General features: G+C 41.7%; 1 protein-coding gene across 3 annotated transcripts in view; it reads left to right on the forward strand.

The window, feature by feature from the left end:
- The window catches only part of LOC102391150 (aldehyde oxidase 4), a 69,965-nt gene that overhangs the window by 31,440 nt on the left and 14,195 nt on the right, over positions 1 to 24,330 (forward strand). For 2 of the 3 annotated variants that reach the window (XM_044937029.2, XM_006047542.4), the window contains exons 14-28: positions 704 to 888; positions 2,998 to 3,160; positions 3,771 to 3,863; positions 4,906 to 5,075; positions 5,399 to 5,513; positions 5,947 to 6,069; positions 8,364 to 8,460; positions 12,640 to 12,764; positions 15,225 to 15,358; positions 16,589 to 16,676; positions 17,278 to 17,364; positions 17,539 to 17,730; positions 18,731 to 18,958; positions 20,596 to 20,691; positions 21,063 to 21,191. In XM_044937029.2, coding sequence (XP_044792964.2) covers positions 704 to 888; positions 2,998 to 3,160; positions 3,771 to 3,863; positions 4,906 to 5,075; positions 5,399 to 5,513; positions 5,947 to 6,069; positions 8,364 to 8,460; positions 12,640 to 12,764; positions 15,225 to 15,358; positions 16,589 to 16,676; positions 17,278 to 17,364; positions 17,539 to 17,730; positions 18,731 to 18,958; positions 20,596 to 20,691; positions 21,063 to 21,191 — 2,025 coding nt within the window. The remainder of the gene's footprint in view (positions 1 to 703; positions 889 to 2,997; positions 3,161 to 3,770; positions 3,864 to 4,905; positions 5,076 to 5,398; positions 5,514 to 5,946; positions 6,070 to 8,363; positions 8,461 to 12,639; positions 12,765 to 15,224; positions 15,359 to 16,588; positions 16,677 to 17,277; positions 17,365 to 17,538; positions 17,731 to 18,730; positions 18,959 to 20,595; positions 20,692 to 21,062; positions 21,192 to 24,330) is intronic. The other variant, XM_044937049.2, reaches the window with a different exon arrangement.

Here is a 24,330-nt window from a genome sequence, read left to right on the forward strand (position 1 = left end):
ACTTTGTGGCTCCAGTGTTTCAAACTAGTAATGAAACTCAACCTAGAATGACAGATTTAAACTTGGCAAGCACTTTGGAGACCGTTTGTCCTGTGGGTTCCAAGGTTTTTTCCTACAGTAGAATTCTTTATTCAGATGAGACTTACATAGAACACCAAACTAAAACTGCTACAAGTGGAAGTGAGGAAGTTCACCGTGAGAGGCACCCCACCTCCTCATCCTCCACTCAGCCCTCTCAGCAGTCACCAAGGTGCCATCTGATCAAATTGAACCTTGTCATTTTAAAGAGAAGTAAAACTGGAACAGTTTAAGTCCCCTGCCCAAGCCCACACGTGGATTCACAGTGGAGGGTAGATGAACATAGACCCCACAGCCTGCACTGCCACTTCCTGTGTGACCTTGTGCAGGCGACCCAGCCTCTCAGTTTCCTCATCAGGAAAGTGGACAAGAGCAGAGTTGTTGTGAGGATTAAATATTAACACATAATATAATATAGAATAATTAATACGTAATGTAATACATAACAATAGATACAAAGCACACGGGCAGTATATACACCACAGTCAGTTCCATACTCCATAACCACGCCTGAGTGAGAACTTATATCATTCACAAGACCTTTTTCAGGATCAATACCAAACGTCATTGTTGCTGTACATCAGACAGTGAAGCTAAGCACTACGCATTGCTTTTCTGTTTCTAGTGGCACTTTGTGTCAGGACTCCGGATAGCCCAGCGTCAGGAGAACGCCTTTGCCATTGTCAATGCTGGGATGAGTGTGAAGTTCGAGGATGGCACAGACACCATCAAGGAACTTCAGATGTTCTATGGAAGCGTTGGCCCCACTGTTGTCTCTGCAAGCAAAACCTGCCAGCAGCTCATTGGGAGGTATGTCATAACACATCCGAAGCATGCAACCCAGGCCTTGCCATTTTAATATTTCAATGAAAATAGCGCTTGGAAAATTTTTTCTGATCATAATATACATATATATATATATATATATATACACATGCATATAATGTGTTGAAAATTTAATCACTGCAAAAAAGTACAAAGAAAATAAAAATCACCCAAAAACCAACCACCTTCAAGATACAATGATTCTTTTGTTGTAGTTTCTATAATAATAATTCACAAATTAATCTAAGATAATCTAAGTAATAGTATCTCCAAAATTCCACTATGAATTTACCTGAAAAATAAGTAAATGTTTCTAATACTGTGTCCTAAAACAACTGAAAATGTCCTTAAAGAGCTTAAAGAAGATGAAATAGTCCAAAAGGTGAATTGGCCTTCCTCCTGTCATTTGCATTATTTCTAGCATTTGGGCAGCAAGTTTTTGAAGTTCTTCTAACCAGTAATTTTATAGTAATTTTCATCCACCCATCAGGTTTTTTGTCAACAACTAGAACTTAATGCAAGTTTTTTCTGATACTGAAATAACTAAAATAAGTGTTCGCAAAGCACTTATATAGTAACTTTCAGCCATGAAAAATGTTGCAAGTATCATCAATAATTCAGTCATTTACTAGTATTTAGTCAGGAAGATCCCCTAGAAGAGGAAATGGCAACCCACTCCAATATTCTTGCCTGGAAAATTCCATGGACAGAGGAGCTTGTGGGCTACAGTCCATGGCATCACAGAGTCAAACACAACTGAGCAACTGAGCATGCATGCACTTGTGCAGGTGTGGGGTCATTGTTGGAGACACAGCCACGAACAAAACGAAGTCCCAGATCCTGGGAAGCTTGATTTGAGTACTTTTTTCATCCAAGCTATTTGAGGTAAATCAACATTCCCAGGCCATGACGTTAAAAATAATAAAAACAATCTGATTAAAAAATAGGCAGAGGATTTGAATGGACATTTTTCCAAAGAAGACATACAGATGGCCAACAAGCGTATGAAAAGATACTCAACATCACTAATCACAATGCAAGTCAAAACCACCATGAGCTATCATCTCACATGTTAGAATGAGTATTCTATGAAAGACAAGAAATAACATGAATGGAGAATAGGAAACCCTTATGCACTGTTGGTGGGAATACAAATTGGTGCAGCCACTGTAGAAAACAGTATAGAGGTTCCTCAAAAAATTAAAAATATGACTACCATATGATCCTACAAAGAAGATGGAAACATCTACTCAAAAGACATAAGCAATTCCATGTGGCTTGCAGCATTATTTACAATAGCCGAGATAACGGCAGCAACCTAAGTGGTCATTGATGATCAATGTATAAAGGATATATATATATATAATGGAATATTATTTCATTATAATAAAAGAAGGAAACCTTGACATCTGTAGCAACATAGATGGACTTTGAGGGCATTATGCTAAGTATGATGCAGAGAAAAACAAATACTGTACGATCTTATATGTGAAATCTAAAACAAAGCAAAAACTGAGCTTGTAGATACAGAGAACAGTTCGGTGGCTGCATAGATGTGGTGGGGTGGAGGATGGAGTGCAAAATGGACGGAGGGGGTTAAAAAAGTACACATTTCTAGTTATAAAATAAATGTCATTGGGATGTAATGTACAGCATGGTGACTATACATAATAATACTATATTGTATATTTGAAAATTGCTAAAAACAAAACTAGATCTTAAACGTTCTTGTCCTAAGAAAAAAAATTTGTAACAACATATGGTGACGAATATTAACTAGACTTATTGTGGTGATAATTTCACAATATATACAAATATCAAATCATTACATTGTACCCCTGAAACTCACATAATGTCATGTCAATTACACCTCAATTAAAAATTAAAATTTTTTCAATAATATTTTTGAAAGGAGGACTTTGTAAGAAAATTTGGGAGCCACTGCCCCAGATTCTAAAGAAAGCTAGTTAGGGATTTGAGAGTCTTTTGTATAGACTTCAAAGACGGATACATACTGCTCTCCATCTTTTTGTACTCTGCTGGATTAGTGTTTGTCTCTGCCTCTTCTGTGAAATGTTCACTCTTTCCTGCTAGGAAATGGAACGATCAGATGCTGAGTGATGCTTGCCGATTGGTTCTGGATGAAATTTACATCCCTCCAGATGCTGAAGGTGGCATGGTAGAGTATAGGCGAACCCTCATCATCAGCTTACTCTTCAAATTCTACCTCAAAGTGAGGCGAGGGCTGAATAAAATGGTAAGGACTACTTCTCTGGGTCTCTGGCCCCCCCTGGCCTTCTGAACATGAGCCTGCACATGAAGGGCCTCCATGGCCTGGTTTTAATAATACACAGAGCGTGTCGAGGGTGGGGCCTTCGGGTGGCGCTTCCCCGCCTCCAACAGCTTCCTCCTCGCCCTTTTTGTTTCTCTCCTTCCCTCACCCTCCTTCACTCCTGAGCTGAGAAGGGGATGGATGACCTTGTTATTCCATTTGCTTTATAATTTGTATGACAGATGCTAATATGCAGTGTCAAGTTGATTTATAGTAGTGAAGAGCCTTCAGTGAGCAAACTATAATATTTTCCTTAAAATAAGACCTATTTTAATATTTTAAAAACATGAATAAGACAAAAAGGAAGAGAAAATCATCTATAATCCCATAGCCTGTACATAACCATTATTAGTATTTTATTATGTACTTCTTCAAACAACAGTGCTAGCCCAGGGAATTCAAAGCTCAGGGCTCTCTCCCAGCAGAACTGGTATCTCATGTCTGGAAGAATAAATAGAATAGCCTATTTCTGACACGTGTTTTTCCAAGTTAGTCACTCAGATTATAAAATTAAATGTGAAAAAAATCTTTTCAGGACCCCCACAAGTTTCCTGATATCCCAGAAAAGTTCGTGAGTGCGCTAGAAGATTTCCCTATAGAAACACCCCAAGGCATTCAGATGTTCCAGGTTGGTGGCTGGGGTGTTTTGCTTTTTAATCTGTCTGTGCATGTAAGTGTATGCCATTATGCATATATCTTCCTTCTTTTCAAGAACCTATTTTTTATTTTTATTACTTGTACAGACAAAGTCTGCTAAAGCCTGTTGATGTTACCCATTGTCACCCACACATGGCTTTCTTGGTTTAGCTTCTATGCTTTTACTAAAGGCTACACAAAGAATTAGATTTTGTATCTCTTTTCCCTACTATTTTCAGTTTTGCTGCATAAAATTTCCTCCCTTTCTTGGCCAGTGTCTGTCCTTTCTTTAAACTCTGACTTAGCATTTACTGCTTCTATAGAGACTTCCCAGCTTTCTTATAATTGAAAGTTTCTCAGTCCTGTCTGACTCTTTGTGACTCCATGGACTATACAGTCCATGGAATTCTCCAGGCCAGAATACTGGAGTGGGTAGCCTTTCCCTTCTCCAGAGGATCTTCCCAACCCAGGGATCGAACCCAGGTCTCCTGCATTGCAGGTGGATTCTTTATCAGCTGAGCCACACGGGAAGCCCAAGAATACTGGAGTGGGTAGCCTATCCCTTTTCCAGAGGATCTTCCCATCCCAGGAATCAAACCAGGGTCTCCTGCACTGCAGGCAAATTCTTTACCAACTGAGTTATGAAGGAAGCCCCTGCTTTCTTATAATCATCCTAAATCTCCCAGAAATTTGTGTATATTTCTTGCACCAAATTAGTTGATGTCAACTGTTCTTTATTGCTATACAAAGTTGATCACATTATGTTAATGTGTTACTATGTATTCTGATACTTCAACAAGGTTGTAGAGTCTTTGAGGGCAAATAAAAAAAGTCTTCCTTTTTGGGGTGAGGGGGTGGTTGTAATCAGAATTTATCCTTTATCGTATGGATCTTTATTAATGTTGACTCACAGATATGGATACCCAATTGCTTATAGTTTTTTTTGACTCTGGGGTAAGCCAAGCTATATCAGACCCAGGTTTCAGTGCTTGAGGATGCCTGGCAATAAAATAACTTGCTTTGTTCATGAACAGTGCGTGGATCCCCACCAACCCCCACAAGATCCAGTTGGCCACCCAGTCATGCACCAGTCTGCCATTAAACACACCACAGGGGAAGCTGTGTTTGTTGATGACATGCCCCCCATCTCCCAAGAACTCTTCCTGGCTGTAGTCACCAGCACCAGAGCTCATGCAAAGATAATGTAAGAAAACAAAACATCCCTATAAGTTACTGGAATGCATTCACAATTTCATATTAGAATTGAAAATTTATTATATATTTGAGTCGAATAAGAATAATTTCCTCTTTTGGATGGGAATCGGTCATTTTTTAAATATAGTTAAGAAAAAAAAAATCTATGACCAAAAGTAAGAACACCTACTAACTGCTGGCACTTTCCACATGGAATACTGCCCATGACTTGTTATGTGGTCACCAATTTTTCCTGGTGTTTGAGGAATCACTTGTATTACCCTGAGCTTACCTCTGTAACTTCAGTGTGTGCTTTCAAAATTTCCTTCCTAGACTAATTGATACTTCAGCAGCCCTGGCCCTTCCTGGTGTTGTTGATGTGATAACAGCAGAGGATGTTCCAGGAGATAATAGCTATCAGGGAGAGATTTTCTACGCACAAAATGAGGTGTGTGATTTGTGCGCCGCTTATCATTCAAATGCTTTGCTGGAAATGCCAAAATGATTATTGGTCATGGGCCCATGTTCACATCACAAAGACCTGCAGGAAACCAGTGACTCCCCCTCAAATTCTCTCTTGAATGGTGGACCCTTTTGAGATTCTGTTAAAAGCCATAAGCCTTCTCAGGGAAGGCTTCTAAAAAACCATCAAGTGGTAGAAACAATACAGAGCATAGGACATTAAAGGAACCAACATTATTTCAGGACAACCGGATTACTGGCTGTGATTTGGGAGTGGGAAGGAATGTGGCTGAAGACAGTCACAGGCCAGGTCCTTAAATTCTTCCTCCAACCTATGTATCCCCTGAACCCCACTCAAGTTACTGTTTTAGATTTATTCTCATAGGTTGAAAATAATACAACATGTGGCTTTTTGCCAGGTAATTTGCGTGGGTCAGATCGTCTGCACTGTGGCTGCTGATACCTATGCTCATGCAAAAGAAGCTGCTAAAAAAGTGAGGATTGTTTATGAAGACCTAGAGCCCAGGATTATAACAATAGAGGTACGCAGGCCATTCCATGTCTTCTAGAATGACTAGGGTGGTATAATTTTGACAGAATTCAACCCATGGGGTCACAAAACAATATAGGGCTCACCTATACTGGGTTTAGAGCTGTCCATAGTTTTAGAGAGAAGGCTCCAGCAATCTGCACCTTGAAACATAATACTGAGAATTTTCCTGCCTGGAGCTCCCTCCCTTCTTGTGTCCATTTCTCCTCCCTTGATCTCTTGCTAAGGCATGGCCACAGAATACAGATAAGGGATACCAGGGGGATGTTCTACGACCTCACATACAAAACTAGTCAGTGGGGAAATCCAGAGCATGTGAAACTCAAAACAGTTGTAACATTTACTATATTACAGCTTGGGTCCTCTGTCTCCCTGCCCACTTCCTGCTTAAACACAAGCCCTGGAGATAGTACTCTGACTGACAGTCTGACTCTATTGTCTGCTGCTGCTAAGTCGCTTCAGTTGTGTCCGACTCTGTGCAACCCCAGAGACGGCAGCCCACCAGGATCCCCCATCCCTGGGATTCTCCAGGCAAGAAACTGGAGTGGGTTGCCATTTCCTTCTCCAATGCATGAAAGTGAAAAGTGAAAGGGAAGTCGCTCAGTCGTGTCCAACTCTTAGCAACCCCATGGACTGCGGCCCACCAGGCTCCTCTGTCCGTGGGATTTTCCAGGCAAGAGTACTTGAGTGGGGTGCCATTGCCTTCTCCGGACTCTATTGTCTAGTGGGACCTTAATAGCAATGAAAGCATTGACAAGTTGTTTCAACTCCTCATATCTCAGTTTCCTCGACTGTAAGATGGGAACCATGGAAGTACCTACACCAAAAGGTCACTGTGAGGTTTAAATGGAAGAATTCAAATGCCTGGAACAGCACTTGGGACATGGGACCCATTCAATAAATGTTAGCTGTCATTTTGCTTTAGCTGTTTTTGTTAATAAGGACAAGAACATATTCTCAGTGCTTTATAACCCCAGTGCCTAGTGAAGCACTAAACCCATAGTAGATGCTCAATAAACATGTGTGATGGAAGGATAGATGAGTCCATAAGCAATGTGAATCCCAGCCAATGGGAAGCAGTCTCCATCATTTTCTGTGATTCTCCTCTGTTCTTCCCAATGGTTACTAAGGTCAAGTATTTCCCAATTATCCTCTGAATGCCTCTTAATTCTGTCCCTTTCTTTCTATTCTCATTTTGTCTCCCATCTCATGGTTCGGCCAGATTCTCATCACCTGTTGTCAGATTAATTATCATAACTGCTTTAAAAGGAGTTTTGTACTCTGTTTCAACCTATCTGTCCATCACATTAACTTTCTAAGCCTCAAAGTTCATCAGATCACTTCTTCCACACAGCAACATCCCCTTAGATGAGGTTCTTAGTATGGAACTCAGGATCTTGTGGTGGGGGTGGGGGGCTCTTCTGGTCTGCATTGCTGTGCACAAGCTTTCTCTAGTTGTGGCGAACAGGGGCTACTCTTGTTGCAGAGCACGGGCTCTAGGGCATGCAGGCTTCAGTAGCTGCAGTGCATGGGCTCAGTCATGGCAGCATGTGGGCTCAGTAGCTGTGGTGCGTGGGCTCAGTTGCCCTGTGGCTTGTGGAGTCTGCCCAGATCAGGGATTGAATCCATGTCCCCTGCCTTGGCAGGCAGTCTCCCAACCACTGGACCACCAGGTAAGTCCTCAGGATCTTTCTTAATCCAACCTCAAGGCACCTTTCTAGTCCAACCTACTGTTTCTTGATAGAAAATCTCCACCCTTCCAGTTGGCTTGTTCTCATTTTGGCCCCTCAACTTGGTTTCAACCTCACACTATTGCTTTATGAGGCGCTTTTGACTGTAAATAATTCTCCCTCTCTTCTCTAGCTGTCCTAATCCCATTCAATTCAGCACCTAACTTTCATCACCTACACAACGTCACCCTTGAGCGTTCCTGGCCCCACCAACCTCCTCCTCTTGTCCTCTCTTTACTCTGTTATTTGCCCCCCTCACCACAAAGTTGGCACCTTAACACCAAACTGCCTCAGGCCCTCACTGTAGGACCGCGTTGTATATATCTATCCTTGTCTCCCCCTCAGCTCTTCCTCAGAGCCCTGAACAAAACTAAGGCAATACCAATGCCTGTAATCCATTTCAACACAACATCTGTTGTCTCTCCTTACTACTTGGATTGTCTTTGTGTGTGAAGATCTGATTGAGCAGGAGCTTGGGGTTTTGATGGTGGGTGAATGGCTTATTAGAATGCTTTTTAAAAAACAACACCTTTTTCTTGTTTGTTTTGGTCTGCAGCAAGCCCTAGAGCACAATTCATTTCTTTCTGCTGAGAAAAAAATTGAGCAAGGAGATGTAGAGCAAGCCTTTAAATATGTTGACCAAATCATTGAAGGTAAGTGACCTTGAGCCAAAAAGGTAAAGCCTTTGCAGTTGAAGACTTAATTGAGTCATCTGGCTTGAGAAATACTAGAGCTCTCAGGCAGAGTTTCTCAACCCTAGTGTGATTTTTGAATCACAATTTTAAATGCACAAATAATAAACTTACTAAGCTCGATGAAATTTTACATATGTATAAGTCTATGGATGGGATGGTTAGATAACATTATCAACTCAGTGGACATGAATCTGAGCAAACTCCGGGAGATAGTGAAGGACAGGGAAGCCTGGCATGCTACAGTCCATGGGGTCGCAAAGAACTGGACACAACTTAGTGACCAAATAAGAACAACAATAGGCCTATGTAAATACTACCCACACCAAGATATAGAATATTTCCAGCACCCTGAAAGCTTCCTTGTGCCCCTTCTCAGTTAGTAAACCTCCCAAAGATTTTTAATTTTACTTATTTGGCTGTGCTGAGTCTTTGTTGCTATGCAAGGGCTTTCTCTAGTTGGAGTGTGCAGGCTTCTCTTATTGAAGAGCATGGGTTCTAGGGCTCTCAGCCCTCAGTAGTTGTGGCATATGGGCTTAGTTGCCCCTCAGCACATGGAATCTTCCCAAACCAGGGATCAAACCAGTGCTGCCTGAATTGGCAGGTAGATTCTTAACCACTGGACCACCAAGAAAGTCCCCAAAGATTTTATTCTAACCTTTACCACTGTAGATTAGTTTTACCTCTTTTGACCTTCATAATATTTTGTGCCTACTTTTTTTATTCAATATTGTGTATGGAGGGCTCATCCATGTTGTTGCATAGATCCATAATTCTTTTTCATTATTCAGGAGTATTTCATGGTATAAATATTTATATATCCATTATATCTGTAATTATACCCATAATTTATTTATCTATTCTACCATTGATATGCATTTGAGTTTTTTCAACTTGGGGCTTTTATGAATAGTTCCTGTAAACACTGTTATTATACATGTCTTGTGGTGAGCATAAGCACTCATTTTCAATAGAATATACTCAGCAGTAAAAATGCCAAATAATAGTGTTTTAATATGTTTTAGTTAGTGCCAAACATTAAAAAATATTTTTCCTATTTTATTCCTAATAACAATTGTAAAATTCCATTGTTTGTTTATTATCATCAGTCTTTTTAGTTTAGTTCTTGTACACCCTTCTTAATATTTCTTTCTAGTACTTGATACTTTATAATGTTATTGTAATGCTATTGTAAGTTATATTTTTATTTAATTTTCTACTTATTTATGTCTAGTATATAAAGACAGTTGGTTTTTGTATATTGATCTTATAGCCAGGAGTTTCACTAAATTCCCTCACTATTTTAATAGTCCTACAGAGTCTCTTGAATTTTCTGTGTATAAAGTTGTTTCTTAACAGTTTTATTTATCTTTCCTGATCTTGATACTATATTGTTTGCTTGCTTGCTTGTTTTGAATTGCTGCACTGGGTAAGACTTAGTACAGTTTTTTAAAATACAAATATTCAGATCCCACCTTAGACTTGTGAAATCAGAACCTTGGAGTATAAGGTCAGAGAGCATCAGTATTTTATAAAAGATCTCCATGTGGGTGAGTCTAATTTGTAGCCAGAGTTGAAAGCTGCAGTTGTCTTTACTAAGAGAATTGCTACAAGTCTTAAGTAAGAGAAAATAGTGATTTTTACAGTAATTTTTACCTACTTCTAAATAAGTGGAATGGCAAGTGCTATATTTTTTACTGAAATGCCTTCAGAATACTTGTTTCCCAGCATCATTCTGTTTAAGCAGAAAATGTAGACTAATTCCCAATCATAAAAACAATTTACTACCTCAGAAGAAGAATTAAATACAAGCAGGAAAGCTAAGAAAGATGCTCAGAGATTTGACAGCATCCACTCTTGTGTCAAACATTCATTACTCCATAATATATTTTATAGAAGAAACTAAATGAGATTTTACAAAGACTATAAATTTAGGCTAATGCTAAATATATGCTAGGTAGCTATTTGTCATGGTTATTTAGTTATGATAATAATATCAGTTAATATTTATCAGATACTCATTGTGCCAGGTACCATGCCAAGCATTTTACATGTTTTATGTTATTTAATCCTGACAACAACCCTAAGAAATGAGTAATATTATTATTAAGTCTAGTTTAAGTTCCTAAGTATTACTGCTTACTATTTAATATGTAAGTAGAACACTGCTAAGAAAGAACATATCAGTAGTTGCATTTTACAGATGATGAAACTGAGGCTTTGAAAAGTTAAGTAACTGGTTGAGATCTCATAACCAGTTAGCAGTAGAACCAGGACTGGAGCCCAGAATTGGCTGAGCCCTAGGCCCTTGCTGTTAACCATAGTAGTATATTTTCTTTAAATTTCTGTTCTCACTGAGGATAACAGAATGACAAGATGCTAGGTAGCTATTTGTCATTCAGGATTCTGGCCATAGTGGGAGTTCAAGTGGGAAGTTTGAAAGACAAAGGGAATTTAAAATTTGAGCAGAAATGATGAAAAATTGGAGAAGACTCTTGAGAGTCTCTTGGATCCAAGGAGATCAAACCAGTCAATCCTAAAGGAAGTCAACCCTGAATATTCATTGGAAGGACTGATGCTGAAGGTGAAGCTCCCATACTTTGGCCACCTGATGATAAGAGCCAACTCATTAGAAAAGACCCTGATGCTGGGAAAGATTGAGGGCAAGAGGAGAAGGGGATGCCAGAGGATGAGATGGTTGGATGACTTCACTGACTCAATGGACATGAATTTGAACAAACTCCAGGAGATAGTGAAGGAGGGAAGCCTGGCCTGCTCCAGTCCATGGGGTCATAAAGAGTCGGATACGACTAAGCAACTGAAAAACAACACAACTAGGAGTTATTGAGAATATAATGTAATAGTTTAGAGCATGGATCCTGGGCTCAGGCTGCCTGGGTTTGGATCCCAGCTCTGCTCTTTACTGGCTGTGTGACCTTGGGAAGCTTACTAAACCTATCTGTGTCTCAAATTCCTAATAATACCTGCCTCATAGGATTGGTACAGAGATTGCATAAATTTATTATCTATAAAGTTCTAGGCCTCAGAATAATATCTATCATATGTAAAAACTATTTAATTATTAAATAAATTTGAATTTAGATTAAAATCAGTATATACATGCTGAAAGCAAACTTTTTTTGTAGGGGGAAGGGTGCCTTTTTACATGACTCACATTCTATCATCCCAAGAAGTAATTCAAGAAATCCTTTGTTTTCTGGCAAAGCAATTGACTTATTTTTAACTGCGCAGGGTTCCTTTGGTTAGCTTTAAATTAAAAATACTACCTTTTAAATACTTAAATAAGGGCTAAATGTGTCTCTAGTACAACCTACAAAATAATAAGGATGAGGAACTTATTTACAAAACAGATACAGATCCACAAACTTAGAAAACAAACATGGTTGCCAGGAGGGAAGGTTGGGGAGAAGGGATAGATAGGGAGTTTGAGATGGACATGTACACGCTGCTATATTTTAAATGGATAACCAACAAGGACCTACGGTATAGCACAGGAAAGTCTCATCAATGTTATGTGGCAGCCTGGATGGAAGGAGAGTTTGGGGGAGAATAGATACATGTATATGTATGACTGAGTCCCTTTGCTGTTCACCTGAAACCATCACAACATTGTTAATTGGCTATGCTCCAATATGAAATAAAGGGTTTAAAAATAATAATAATAAGGATGTACTGAACAAGCCAAAAATCTCAGCTAAATCAACAAGAGCAGGCTGGTTTTAAGGTAGGTACCTTCTTTGTGACCCAATAATCCTGACATCACCTAATTAGGGTACATACTATTTTCCAGATGAGGAAATGAGGATTTACTAATTTGGCCAAGCTCACTGAGTGAGGATATAACAGAGCTAAGATATGTGGTCATATTGGCCTGTGTACTCAAGTCCAACACATCACAGATCTCACCACCCACTGGACAGGCCAAGAGAGGGGAATGAGCCAGCCAGAATCAGGCATGTTGAGGCACAATGAAGATTAATGAGAAAATGTGGTTTAACCAAACGATGCAACGTCAACCTCTATAAACTGAAGCAACTTGTTCTTTACAAAGTAAACACCACTAAGAGTCCCCAGGTTGGAACTTTCAAGTAAACCTTGTCCTGTGTTTATGCTTTATAGGTAAGGTCCATGTGGAAGGACAAGAACATTTTTACATGGAAACACAAACTATCCTGGCTATCCCCCAAGAGGAAGATAAAGAAATGGTGCTACACCTTGGAACACAGTTTCAGACCCATGTGCAGGTAACAGAGTATTTTTGGAAAATGAGGCTCCAAATGGCTCTGTGACAGAGGCTCTTACAACTAGGCTTTCCACTCTAGGGGCCTTTTGATGCCTACACTCCCTGCACACCTGCCATTAGCAAAAATCCAGAATGAAGGAAATGGGGCAGATATTTTCCTTAAAGGGCAGACCTTTCAGAGATCTGAAAATTGTGCTGCCTTCCCAAAACAGAGATCAGAGTCTATCTTTCCTTTCTAACAACTTATAGTGTAAAACCTAATCTCAGGAAGGTCAAAGCCTTAATATTGCATTTACATTTCCCTTTGTGGTTCTTCTGCGTTGCATCTCTGTGTGAATGTTTTTATAAATCGGTGGCATATGGGTAAAGTGATTGCATCTTCAAGACATTTTCAGCCCAGCGCAGCAGCATGTGAATTCCAATCCTGTTCTGGTGGTTGAGATTTAACCTCACCGAGGCAAGTAAAGAAAATCCTCTGACATTCCCCTCTTCTGAAAAGTGGAGCTGTAGGTCCTAAAGTAGTGGCGGGCACAGGGGATACTTGGCCAGTTCTTCTGGGAGGGGGAGTAATGCCAGCCTCACTGAAGGAAGGAACTGGGGGCTTCCTGGTGGAGCGCAGTGAGTGGGTAGCTTGAAGTCCTGAAGGATGGCAAGCCTCAGTAGGTGGAGGAAGCTCCCAGCTGCCATTCAAAGAAATAAACATGTATAACAGAACTAGCAAAACAGCCTATCAGCAGATACTTAATCCAGAGCCCTTGAGAAGATGCTGATGCTGAGCTGGGATGTAGCTGTGGCCTCCACTGTTGCAAATTTTGGAGTGGACAGAGATGGAAATACAGGCTTTGATGCTAATCTGCTACATGATCTCTGACAAGCAGCTGGATATCAATATCTTCTGTAAATTGAGGAATTTGATAAAGATCACCCCTGAGATCTCTTTTGGAAGACCGTATGTCACTCTGGGGTCCAGAGGAATAATATGTATGTCCCAAGGTCCATAGTTATTTCCCATCAACACCTTCTGAGGTGCAATCAGTCATGACAGCAGGCATTTCCCAGGGATAATGGGGGCACTGGGTACTCACAGCCCAAAGCCCATAACCTGGGCAGCATCAAAGGCAGGCCCAGTAAAGAATTTGAATAGATATTTCTCCAAAGAAAGTCTATGAATGACTAATAAGCACATGAAAAGATGCTCATGCATGCCTGAATATTAAGTCTCTTCAGTCATGTCCAACTCTGTGCAACCCTATGGACTGCAACCCACCAGGCTCCTTGGGTTCAATTCCTAGTTGGGAAACTAAGACCCCACAAGCCTTGTGTGTGTGTGTGTGTGTGTGTGTGTGCATGCACGCGTGCACGTAAGTCACTTCAGTCATGTCCAACTCTTTGGGAACCTATGGACTGTTGTAGCTCACAAGGCTCCTCTGTCAATGGGATTCTCCAGGCAAGAATACTGGAATGAGTTGCCATACCCTTCTCCAGTGGATCTTCCTGACCCAGGGCTTGAACCCGCATCTCTTAACATTTCCTGCATTGGCAGGCTGGTTTTTTATCACTGGTGCCACCTGAGAAGCTCAGCATCATTAAATCACTATGTGTGTGTGCATAGTCGCTCAGTCCTGTCTGACTCTTTGTGACCCCATGGATTATAACCCACCAGGCTCCTCTGTCCATGGGATTCTCCAGGCTAGAATACTAAAGTGGGTTGCCATGCCCTTCTCCAGGGGATCTTCTCGACCCAGGGATCAAACCCAGGTCTTCTGCATTGCAGGCAAGTTCTTTATTGTTTGAGCCACCAGGGAAGCCCACTAGAAAAATGCAAATGAAAAACACAATAATAGCAGTTCACTAGACAAACAGAGGACAAACAGTAACAAGTGAGAATGTGGAGAAATTAGAACATTTATTCCCACAACAGAACATGAAAAATGGCAGAGCCACTTTGGAAACAGCTTGGCAGTTTCTCAAGATGTTAAAGATAGAGTGATCATATAACCCAGCAATTTCACAACTAAGTATCTGTCCAAAGTGGACTTCCCAGGTGGCTCAGTGATAAAGAACCCACCTACCAATGCAGGAGATGCGGGTTTGATCCCTGAGTCAGATCCCCTGGAGAAGGAAATGGCAACCCACTCCAGTATGTTTGCCTGGAAAATTTTCCAGGGACAGAGGAGCCTGGCTGACTATAATCCATGAAGTTGCAAAAGAGTCGGACATGACTTAGCAACTAAATAACAACAAATATTTTCATTAGGAGTGACTGCTTAATAGATATAAGTGTTCTTTGGAGATGCTTAAAATATTCTAAAATTAGATTACAAAGATGGTTGCATAATTATGTGAATGTTGTTTTTGTTCAATTACTGAATTTCTCTTACTAGGTAGAGAGGAAGTACATGAGTGAGGAGATAAACCAGTAAGTTGCACTTTTGTGACTTTGGGAACTTACCTCTTTCAGGAATATGTGGCTGCAGCACTAAACATCCCAAGGAACAGAATCGCCTGTCACACAAAAAGAGCTGGAGGAGCATTCGGGGGAAAAGTGAGCAAGCCTGCTCTGCTAGGAGCTGTCAGTGCCGTGGCTGCCAAAAAGTAAGAGTTACAGTGGCCGCAGGGCAGATACCACCTCTGTCCCCCCAGCCCCACACCCCAGCTTTCATCCCACTGATCATGGCCCTTCATTTCCGAAGGGTATGGTTAAACCGTGGCTGCAGAAACACTGGACCTAGAGCCAGAGGGCCTGGGTGTAAGCCCTGCTCTGCCCACTCATTCACAAGGTCATCTTGGGCAAGTCACCTTGGTTTCCTCATGAGTAAAGTAGCGAAAGTAATAGCCACCTGTTTCCCAAGGTGGCTGTGTGAAATAAATGTAATCACTATAAATTTTGACTCACTGCACAGATGTAACTTGGGGTTACTTTTATGAGTTGCATTGACTTTCACTCGTTTAAATGTTTATGTTTCAAATCATTAAAATAAATCAAGCTGAGGTTGGCTGAGTGGAGGGAGGGTCAAAATCCCAACCTAATGAGGGGCATGGTTTTTCATGAAATAAATCAGGTCTGTTGCTGCCTGGGAATGTTCTCTTAGCCTCTGCATGTTCTGGATGGAATAACCAGACTCCAGGAATAACCCCAACTTCTGTGAATTAACCTTGTAACTACTAAATTTCACTAAGTATATTCAGGATAAACCTAATTTACCCCTGGTTACTGCTCTGAAAAGAAAGACTGAATGTTCCCGCTCGTTGGCACTTCCCAACAATAGAGAAGACTATCCAGTAAGTACAGGTGTGTAGGCCTTGGGAGCACTCCCACAGAAGCAGGAGGAGTGTTCACTAGGCACTTTAAGAAGGAAGAGTCTGAAACATGAAAAGTCTGAATGCAGCCAGGGGAGGTTGACAAACAATTGTTTCTCAACCCTTTCAGCCTACACATCCCACTTATAACAAATATATTATCCCCCTTTTAATGTCCCTAGATGAAATTAATAATAGTATAACCTGGTTAACATATAATTGCAAAATAATCATACAATTCCTTGATGTAACATAAAAAGAAATAAAAAGGAAGGAAATGTAACCAAATAATATGTTATTTCAATATCTGAATTCTCAGATGTGACTAAACCAAAATGATTACAGTAATAGGGGTTCTTTTCCCACATTTTAATACCCCTACAAATTTTCAGAATGTTAAGGCCTGCAACTACGCCAAACCCCACATTGAGAAACCACAAAACTGGATTATCTTAAGCCTTCTTTATTTCAATGCATCCCCCCCATCATTAAACATCAGCAGGTTAACAGAGTCATCCCCTACAGGACTGGCCGCCCAATACGGTTCATTTTGGAACGTGGTGATGACATGTTGATAACTGCTGGCCGCCACCCACTGCTCGGAAAATACAAAGTGAGTGACAGCAACAATTTCAGGGGACTGATTAAAACACTGTCCAGTGATAATCAACCTATGCTGCCGCTGCTAAGTCGCTTCAGTCGTGTCCGACTCTGTACAACCCCATGGACAGCAGCCCACCAGGCTTCCCCGTCCCTGGGATTCTCCAGGCAAGAACACTGGAGTGGGTTGCCATTTCCTTCTCCAATGCATGAAAGGGAAAAGTGAAAGTGAAGTTGCTGAGTCTTGTCCTACTCTTAGCGACCCCGTGGACTGCAGCCCACCAGGCTCCTCCGTCCATGGGATTTTCCAGGCAAGAGCACTGGAGTGGGGTGCCATTGCCTTCTCCAAACCAACCTATAGTACAGACAATTTACTAAGTTCTGTGCCACTTGAAAGGGACATTAGGATGCTGCCTAAAACTAATCAGAACTTCCTAATGAGTTCATGGTCTACTTGGGCACCATGCTCAGTGTTTCTCTGGTGATTTTCACATCAAACCATGAGCATAAGCTGGGTACAGATCGACAGCTGTGATCAGATGTGTTTGTGTACAGCATGGTCTGGTTGTAAAGGACTATTGAGAAAAAGGTTTACTTGTTCTATCACTTTGCAGATTGGATTCATGAACAATGGTGTGATCAAAGCTGCTGATATTGAATATTACATCAATGGCGGATGCACTCCTGATGAGTCTGAGTTGGTAAATAAGAAATACACCTTTCCCATAAGTTACCATTGCACTGTTCTTCTTATGAATAATCATCATACAAATTAGACAAATTCTGTGAAGCATTTGAGTTAGAGTTGACATTTGGATAAGTGGTTTTGAATACTTGATAGATATGAAGGTTTGTGTTGTTCTGCTTTAACTCAGGTGATGGAGTTCATGGTGCTGAGAAGTGAAAATGCATATTATATTCCTAATTTCCGGTGTCGGGGTAGACCTTGCAAAACAAATTTGCCATCCAACACTGCTTTCCGAGGATTTGGCTTCCCCCAGGGCATAGTGGTCGGTGAAGCTTATATAACTGCTGTGGCTTCTCAGTGTGACTTAACCCCTGAACAGGTAAGTCATCAGTCAGAACACCCTAAAAAAATTCTGACATCGTTGGCTCAAATATAAGTTGAATATCTATGTATATTAATAGATGATGTCAGCTTCTAGTCTTGAGGTGTCTGGTGCTAAAGAACCCCACTGCCAGTGCAGGAGACATGGTTTCATTCCTGTGTACCAAGTCAATCATAAAACTTATTAACCAAAACAACAAACAGCACTTCTGATTTTGTGGATCAGCTGGGTAGCTCTTCTGGTCTAGACCAGCTCAACTAGAGTTTTATAGTCTAAAAGATAGTCTAAGCTGGCATGTTAGGTGGTCCTTGGGCTGATTAGTCTAGGGGATGTCTCAGCTGGGAAGGCTGTCTCTGCTTCACGCAGTTTCTCACCCTTGAGGAGGCTAGCCCAGATCAGTTCTCAAGGTGGCTCAGAGAATGAGTAGCAAGAATGTGGCAAGCTCTAATGCACAAACACTTTTCAAGTCTCTGCTTATATTGTCCCATTGGCCAAAGAAGTCTCATGGCCAATCCCAGAGTTGGTATGAAGCATCCAAGGGCATGAATAGAGAAAGTGGAATATTATGGCCATGTGTACAAGCAAGAATAGCACAGTTCAAGATTTTGAGGAATTAATCTGAGAATGATTAAGAATAAGGAAAAACTGTGTATGAGTAAAAGGCTGTGGGGATCAGGAGAATTTTGTCTCAGCACAAACAAATCTTGGGACAGAGTTCATAATAACAGTACCTACTATTGCTCAGAGTGGTAAAGTTAACTGAGGAAATGCACTTAACCTACAACCTGGAGCATATGAAGTGTTCAATAGTGGTTTCTATTATTATTATCGTTAAGTTTATACATGTATGTTTGTACTTACATATCCATAGCCATTTTAATAATTGTTTTGTTTTTCAGAAAGACTTTCTTCATATCACGTATATAGCAAAAATGCTAGCCTCACGCCAACAATAAACATATAGCCTTGAAATTCACTTTATTTCCCTGTCTTTCAGGTTAAAGAAATAAACATGTATAAGAGAACTAGCAGAACAGCCCATAAGCAGACATTTAATCCTGAGCCCTTGAGAAGATGCTGGAAAGAATGTCTGGAGAAATCTTCCTTCTCTGCTAGGAAACTGGCTGCCGAGGAATTTAACAAAAAGAACTATTGGAAGAAGAGGGGGCTTGCCGTGGTCCCCATGAAATTTACAATTGGGATGCCCACAACCTTCTACAGTCAGGTGAAGTCAAGGCGGGCGTCTCTGGCAGAGAGACATGACTGTCTCTCACAATCATGTGTGAGGAGGGATGGCCCCCTCCAGGGAGAAAAAGAAATGGGGCATTTTCCTACAGCAGGAAACACAGCGGATTTAGGCAAACGTTGGAAACCACAGGTATCGGAGCAGACCTGGGGCAATGCAGTCCCAGGGACCTTAGAAACAATCAACAGATAAAGTCCAGCTCAGGGGGTTAGGCCTTGGACTGGGCCCCAAAAGTGATTATTGGAGTATGGCATCAAATTTCAAATCCATGAGAGAACTGGAGGAAATAAGGATCCCTTCCTCTCTTTTCTAATTTCTCAGTGGCCATAGTCATTTGAAAGTAAGAGATGTCAAAAACACACAAGAATAGAGCTCTCCTATCCATACAGAACTTGGAATTCCTATACTGAGGCTCAGTGACTACTATGCCTCCTTTTTAATTCCATCTTAAACAGTTTTTCGTAGAGTTCTTATTTCTGATTTTTTTTTTTTTTTGGCTTCTATTCCCATCAATCTCTGAAATATTCTCATAACCAAACCCATACAAAGACAGGTGCCCTTACTGGTGTGAATGAGTTTTGGCCAAGCTGTCTTTTATTAAAACTAGCTTTAATATACGCTCTCCCTCAGAGTCTACTAACAAGGTAGAAAGGCAAGTAAGAAGGAGGGAGGGAAGGTCAGGAGAGTTTGGAGCAGATGTTCAGTCTTTCCCCCAGGTAGTATTCTCAAGCCAGAATAACAGATCTCCTTTAAAGGAAAACAAATGTATTCTTGTGGACTGTCAATGGGTGCTTATTTTTTTTAATATTTTTAACTGTGTGTAAACACAGAACAAAGAATAAGCTTCTTATAGCTCTTATGCCTTTATAAAATACAAATTTGGAAAATTAATAAAAATAGTACTGATAAATGCCAATAATGTTCAGAATAGTGACATGAACTTAATGTGGTAAATTATATTGCTTTTCTAAATTAAATCCTCACTTACAAAATGATGATGGCCCTGGTGCCACTGCATGAGGCATTTTGTATCCCAAACATGGGCAATTATCCAAATCACCTGGGAGTTTCTTTAAAAATGGGTATTTGAACTCCAAGTTCAACCTTCTACTGAATTGGAATTTCCATAATGGGACCCACACTGCTCCCCAACCATGATTCTTAAGGTCAGTAGCATTTGGAAATCATTACAACATCCTGACTTTCTTCCAGCTCCTCTAGTATCCAGGGCAGGTTGTGCCTGGAAATTGACCTATCCAAGTTCCATTTGTTTTCAAATTAATCTTCTTGTTTAGGGAGGAACAAACAATAGAGTTTTGTGCAGGTTGGGGCTTTGGAGAGGCAACACGCAAGCCAACCACACAATGCCTGCAGTGGGCAGGACACTTGTGGGAGTGTGGCTGAGCCACACTGCATGCCTCTGCACTAGTGTTTGCAAGTCTGGGGCGTATTGACAGGGCTTGTCTGTAGCTATCTGTAAAGGCTTTCCTCTCCAGTAGAAACAATGAGAGGTTGGCTCACTGAACCAAAGCCATTCGTCGGGTAACCTCAGCTAAACTCATGGCAACATTTGGCCACATCAGCGTCCAAACTGGTATTATAATTATTATCCCCAGGCTGCTGCTCTTGTCCACATCTATCTCGATGGCTCCGTCTTGGTGAGTCACGGGGGCTGTGAACTAGGACAAGGCCTTCACACCAAAATGATCCAGGTGAGATATGTGTTCCCTTTCTCCACTGTGGAAGAGTGTGGCTGGACCTCAACCTTGTCTGCATGCGCTGTCCTAAACTAGATGTCCTAGAGTGACTGTACTGCGGCGTAGCTACTGTGAAAGAGGCATAAAAGAAAACACAAACAGAGTCTTCGGTTGGCCACAAAGAAAACCGCGTATGCTTCACAGTGCCATTTAAAATCTTCTGAACTATATAATCAACATATGAAATCACCAACATTCCCTTAAATGTTCGTCAGTACAGGGTAGCCAGGTTTTATACTCAGTTCAAAAAAGAATTAAAAGGTTTTTAACTTGTGGGGAGGGTAAAGTCAATGAAATAAACAGTATTTTTCTTCCGCTCCTGGCAGGTGGCGAGTCGCGAACTGAACATCCCTGAGTCGTATATACACCTGTCTGAGACGAACACTATCACGGTTTCCAATGCGACCTTCACAGCTGGCTCAATGGGGTCAGACATCAACGGGAAGGCCGTGCAGGTGACTTTTTTTTTTCATTTCTCAGTCACCCAGGTGACCGTGCTGGAAGGGACCTTGTCCCATCCCTTCTTTTATGGAACATGAAACTGAGGCCAAGAGGGGTCAAGCAGGTGGTTCTAGATCTCTCAACTAATCACTGGCAGAACCAAGACTCCAAGTGGTTCCAGCTCCCTCTGTGGGCTTCTCTCCTCTCCCTTGCATAAAGTCTACATCTAATTGTTTTAATAACTCTAAGATCACTTAAAATCCATTTTGGGGGGCCTTGCCACATGGCATGCAAGATCTTATTTCAACTAGGGATTGAACCCATATGCCGTTGCAGTAGAAGCAGAGTCCTAACCACTGGGCCACCAGGAAAGTTCCCCATTGGTCTCTTTTATCTCATTTCAGTAATTTAAATGTCCAATCCAAAATTCCAAAATGTACTTCAAATTCTACTGTCTTTGCTACTTCCCAGCTTGGGCCTGCAGGCGTAAAGGGGCGGGCATGGCTTCTCTCCATTTCTCTCCCTACCCTTTCTCCCCCTGCCACCATCCTCCTCACCTACATTTCAGACCCTTATAAAGTCCAAGGAAGAGTGAGCACAGAGAGGCAGAACAGGTTTTACTTGGCTGGCATCAGTGTAATCTGACTGTGCCACATCTGATTCCTCCCCTCATGGGTGCCATCATGAGCTCCCTAGAGGGCCCCTTCCAGGCAGCTTTAACCTGGGCCATGCCTCTCTATGGCTTTAGCCACTTGTGACCTGCCCCAGCCCCACCCTGAGCCCCAGGCCAGCTGCCTCCTCTTTCTACTGAGGGGCCTCCTCACTTTCAGGAAGTTCTGATACAGGAAAGTAAAAGTGCAAGTCACTCAGTCATGTCTGACTCTTTGTGACCCCATGGCCTATACAGCCCATGGAATTCTCCAGGCCAGAATACTGGAGTGGGTAGCCTTTCCTTGCTCCAGGGGATCTTCCCTACCCAGGGATCGAACCCAGGTCTCCCACACTGCAGATGGATTCTTTACCAGCTGAGCCACAAGGGAAGCTCTGATACAGGGGGTCCTTTTAAATCTAGAGATTAGAGGTTAGCCAGAGCTGGGAGGCAGGGCAACAGAAATTATTTCATAACAAAAAATACATACAAGAATAAGATTGCTTTCAAAAATCAGTGGGTAAAGTACAGCTTACAACATGGAAACTTCATTTATTAATAGAACTATGTGGATATTGCTGGGCCACCTTTGAGACAAAATAAAATCCTTCATCTGAAGTCTAAAAATGTAGGAGATCTCAAAACAAAGCCTTCCTACACACTGGCTTCTGCTGTCTGATTTGGACAGAGCTGTGTCCAGCAGATCCAGAGAGAGCTACTTGGGAGGAAAGGAGGAGAAGTTGGTCACCCAATTGCCATCAGGCCTCCCACAGCTTTGCAGTGGGCTTCCATGGTGGATTGATTACAAAGAGCTTTCGAGGTTCTCAGCTTCCCAAAGCTCTAGACTCTTTGTCAGCCAACCATCATGCCAGATTTTCAAAAGAACCACGTGGAGCAGAAGCTGGGGCTTCAATGGCTGCAAAGGAGACAGTGGTTCTAGCCCTGGTGTACATAGGCTGTCCGTTGGCTGAGGAAAGTGAAGTTGTTAATTTCAGAGCCCCAGAATTCTTTTTTAAATCTCAAGTCATTTATATGGGAGTAAAGTATAGGAAATAGCTATAAAAAAGAAAAAAATGCCTTGCAGAGAAGTCCTGAATAATTTCAAATTAAAAGCATCAGTAAGAGGATGAGGTAAATCAATACACATTAGTACATTTAGGCCTATAGAAGTAGAGATTGACGAAGTATTAAATACCACAAAGCATAGAAAGCAGCAAGCAGAGAAGATTGCTTTCATTTTGATTTTGTCTTCTGAATTTTGTCTTAAAATGGAATGGTTAAATACAGAGAATTCTATTAATTAGAAAAAATATCACCCAGGGTGGCAACACAGACACCACCCAGAACACGTGTACCTCTGGGGACTGGTGGTGAACGGGGGGATGGTGCCTCCCAGAGCTGGCCCTCCAGGGCCCCAGCCTGCCGCTGGCAGCCTCTTACCTGCAGACTTGATTCAGAAGCAGACTCCGGTCTGCAGGGACCCCAGCTCTGGCGAATGCATATCAAGGTCTTGGAGTAACTCTGAAGCACCTCTCCCTGGGCTCAGCATGGGGAAAGCTCTGCGTGCCCCTCCTCCCTGAAGAGATGGAGACCCCAGGGCACCAACATCCTTCTCCTTGTGACACCGTCTCCCTCATTACAAGTTTCTAGTCTCCTGGCTTCAGCCCTTTGATCCACTGAGGCGGGTGAGGGAGTGTGTGTGCAGCCACCCTTTCTCTGCATGACCTGCATAGGAGGTAGAGCACCTCGATATGGAATGAGGGGCTCTTTGTCAGCTACCAGTCTCATTCTTGTGGGTCCTTAGCCTAAAATGAGTTAGCCTAAAATGAGTTAAAGTCTAAAAGCCTTTTAACATCCTGTCAGTAAACAACAAATTATTAAATAATAAGAAAGAAAGAAAGAAAAAAAGAAAGGCAATGTCAGGTGTCATGAATCAGGAAGTTATGAAAAGAGCAAGTGGAAGTGTTGAGGGTGCCATCTTAGGTGGCAGGGAAGTCAGGCAGGTGCTGACCCTGAGCCTGGTACCTGAACAGCCGGGAGGGAAGCAGAGTAGGAGGCAGGCAGGAGAGGTGAGACAGAGAACTGAGGGCGGAGGCGGGCTGTACCTGCTCACTGTCAAAGCTGGATAAGGCTGTAAGCAGAGAATATTGTACTACCCTCCTTACTTTGGTGTATTTCAAATTTTTCTATAGTGCAAAGGAAGCCATAAACATTAGTATCTGACATTTGGAGCTTCAATAGGAGGAGGTGACCTTCTTATCGGAGAACATAAAGTGAGAGAATTCTATGTAGGAAGAAAAGGCATTCAGGTTATGCAAGATGGCAAAATTCTCTACAACATCTCACTTTCTTAAGGGAAAACTTACCTCAAGAGCCCCTCGCACTGTTGAGTGTAAAGCTTTGCACAGGAGCATGTGGTCAGTGTGCCAGTAAGGGGAAGAACAGCTGAGCTTCAGACAGGCGGGAACTCTGACTCAAGTTTGTCTTGAATGTGGCACCCTTGT

The sequence above is a fragment of the Bubalus bubalis genome, chromosome 2, assembly GCF_019923935.1.
Source record: "Bubalus bubalis isolate 160015118507 breed Murrah chromosome 2, NDDB_SH_1, whole genome shotgun sequence".
In the NCBI taxonomy this organism is placed as follows: Eukaryota; Metazoa; Chordata; class Mammalia; order Artiodactyla; family Bovidae; genus Bubalus; species Bubalus bubalis.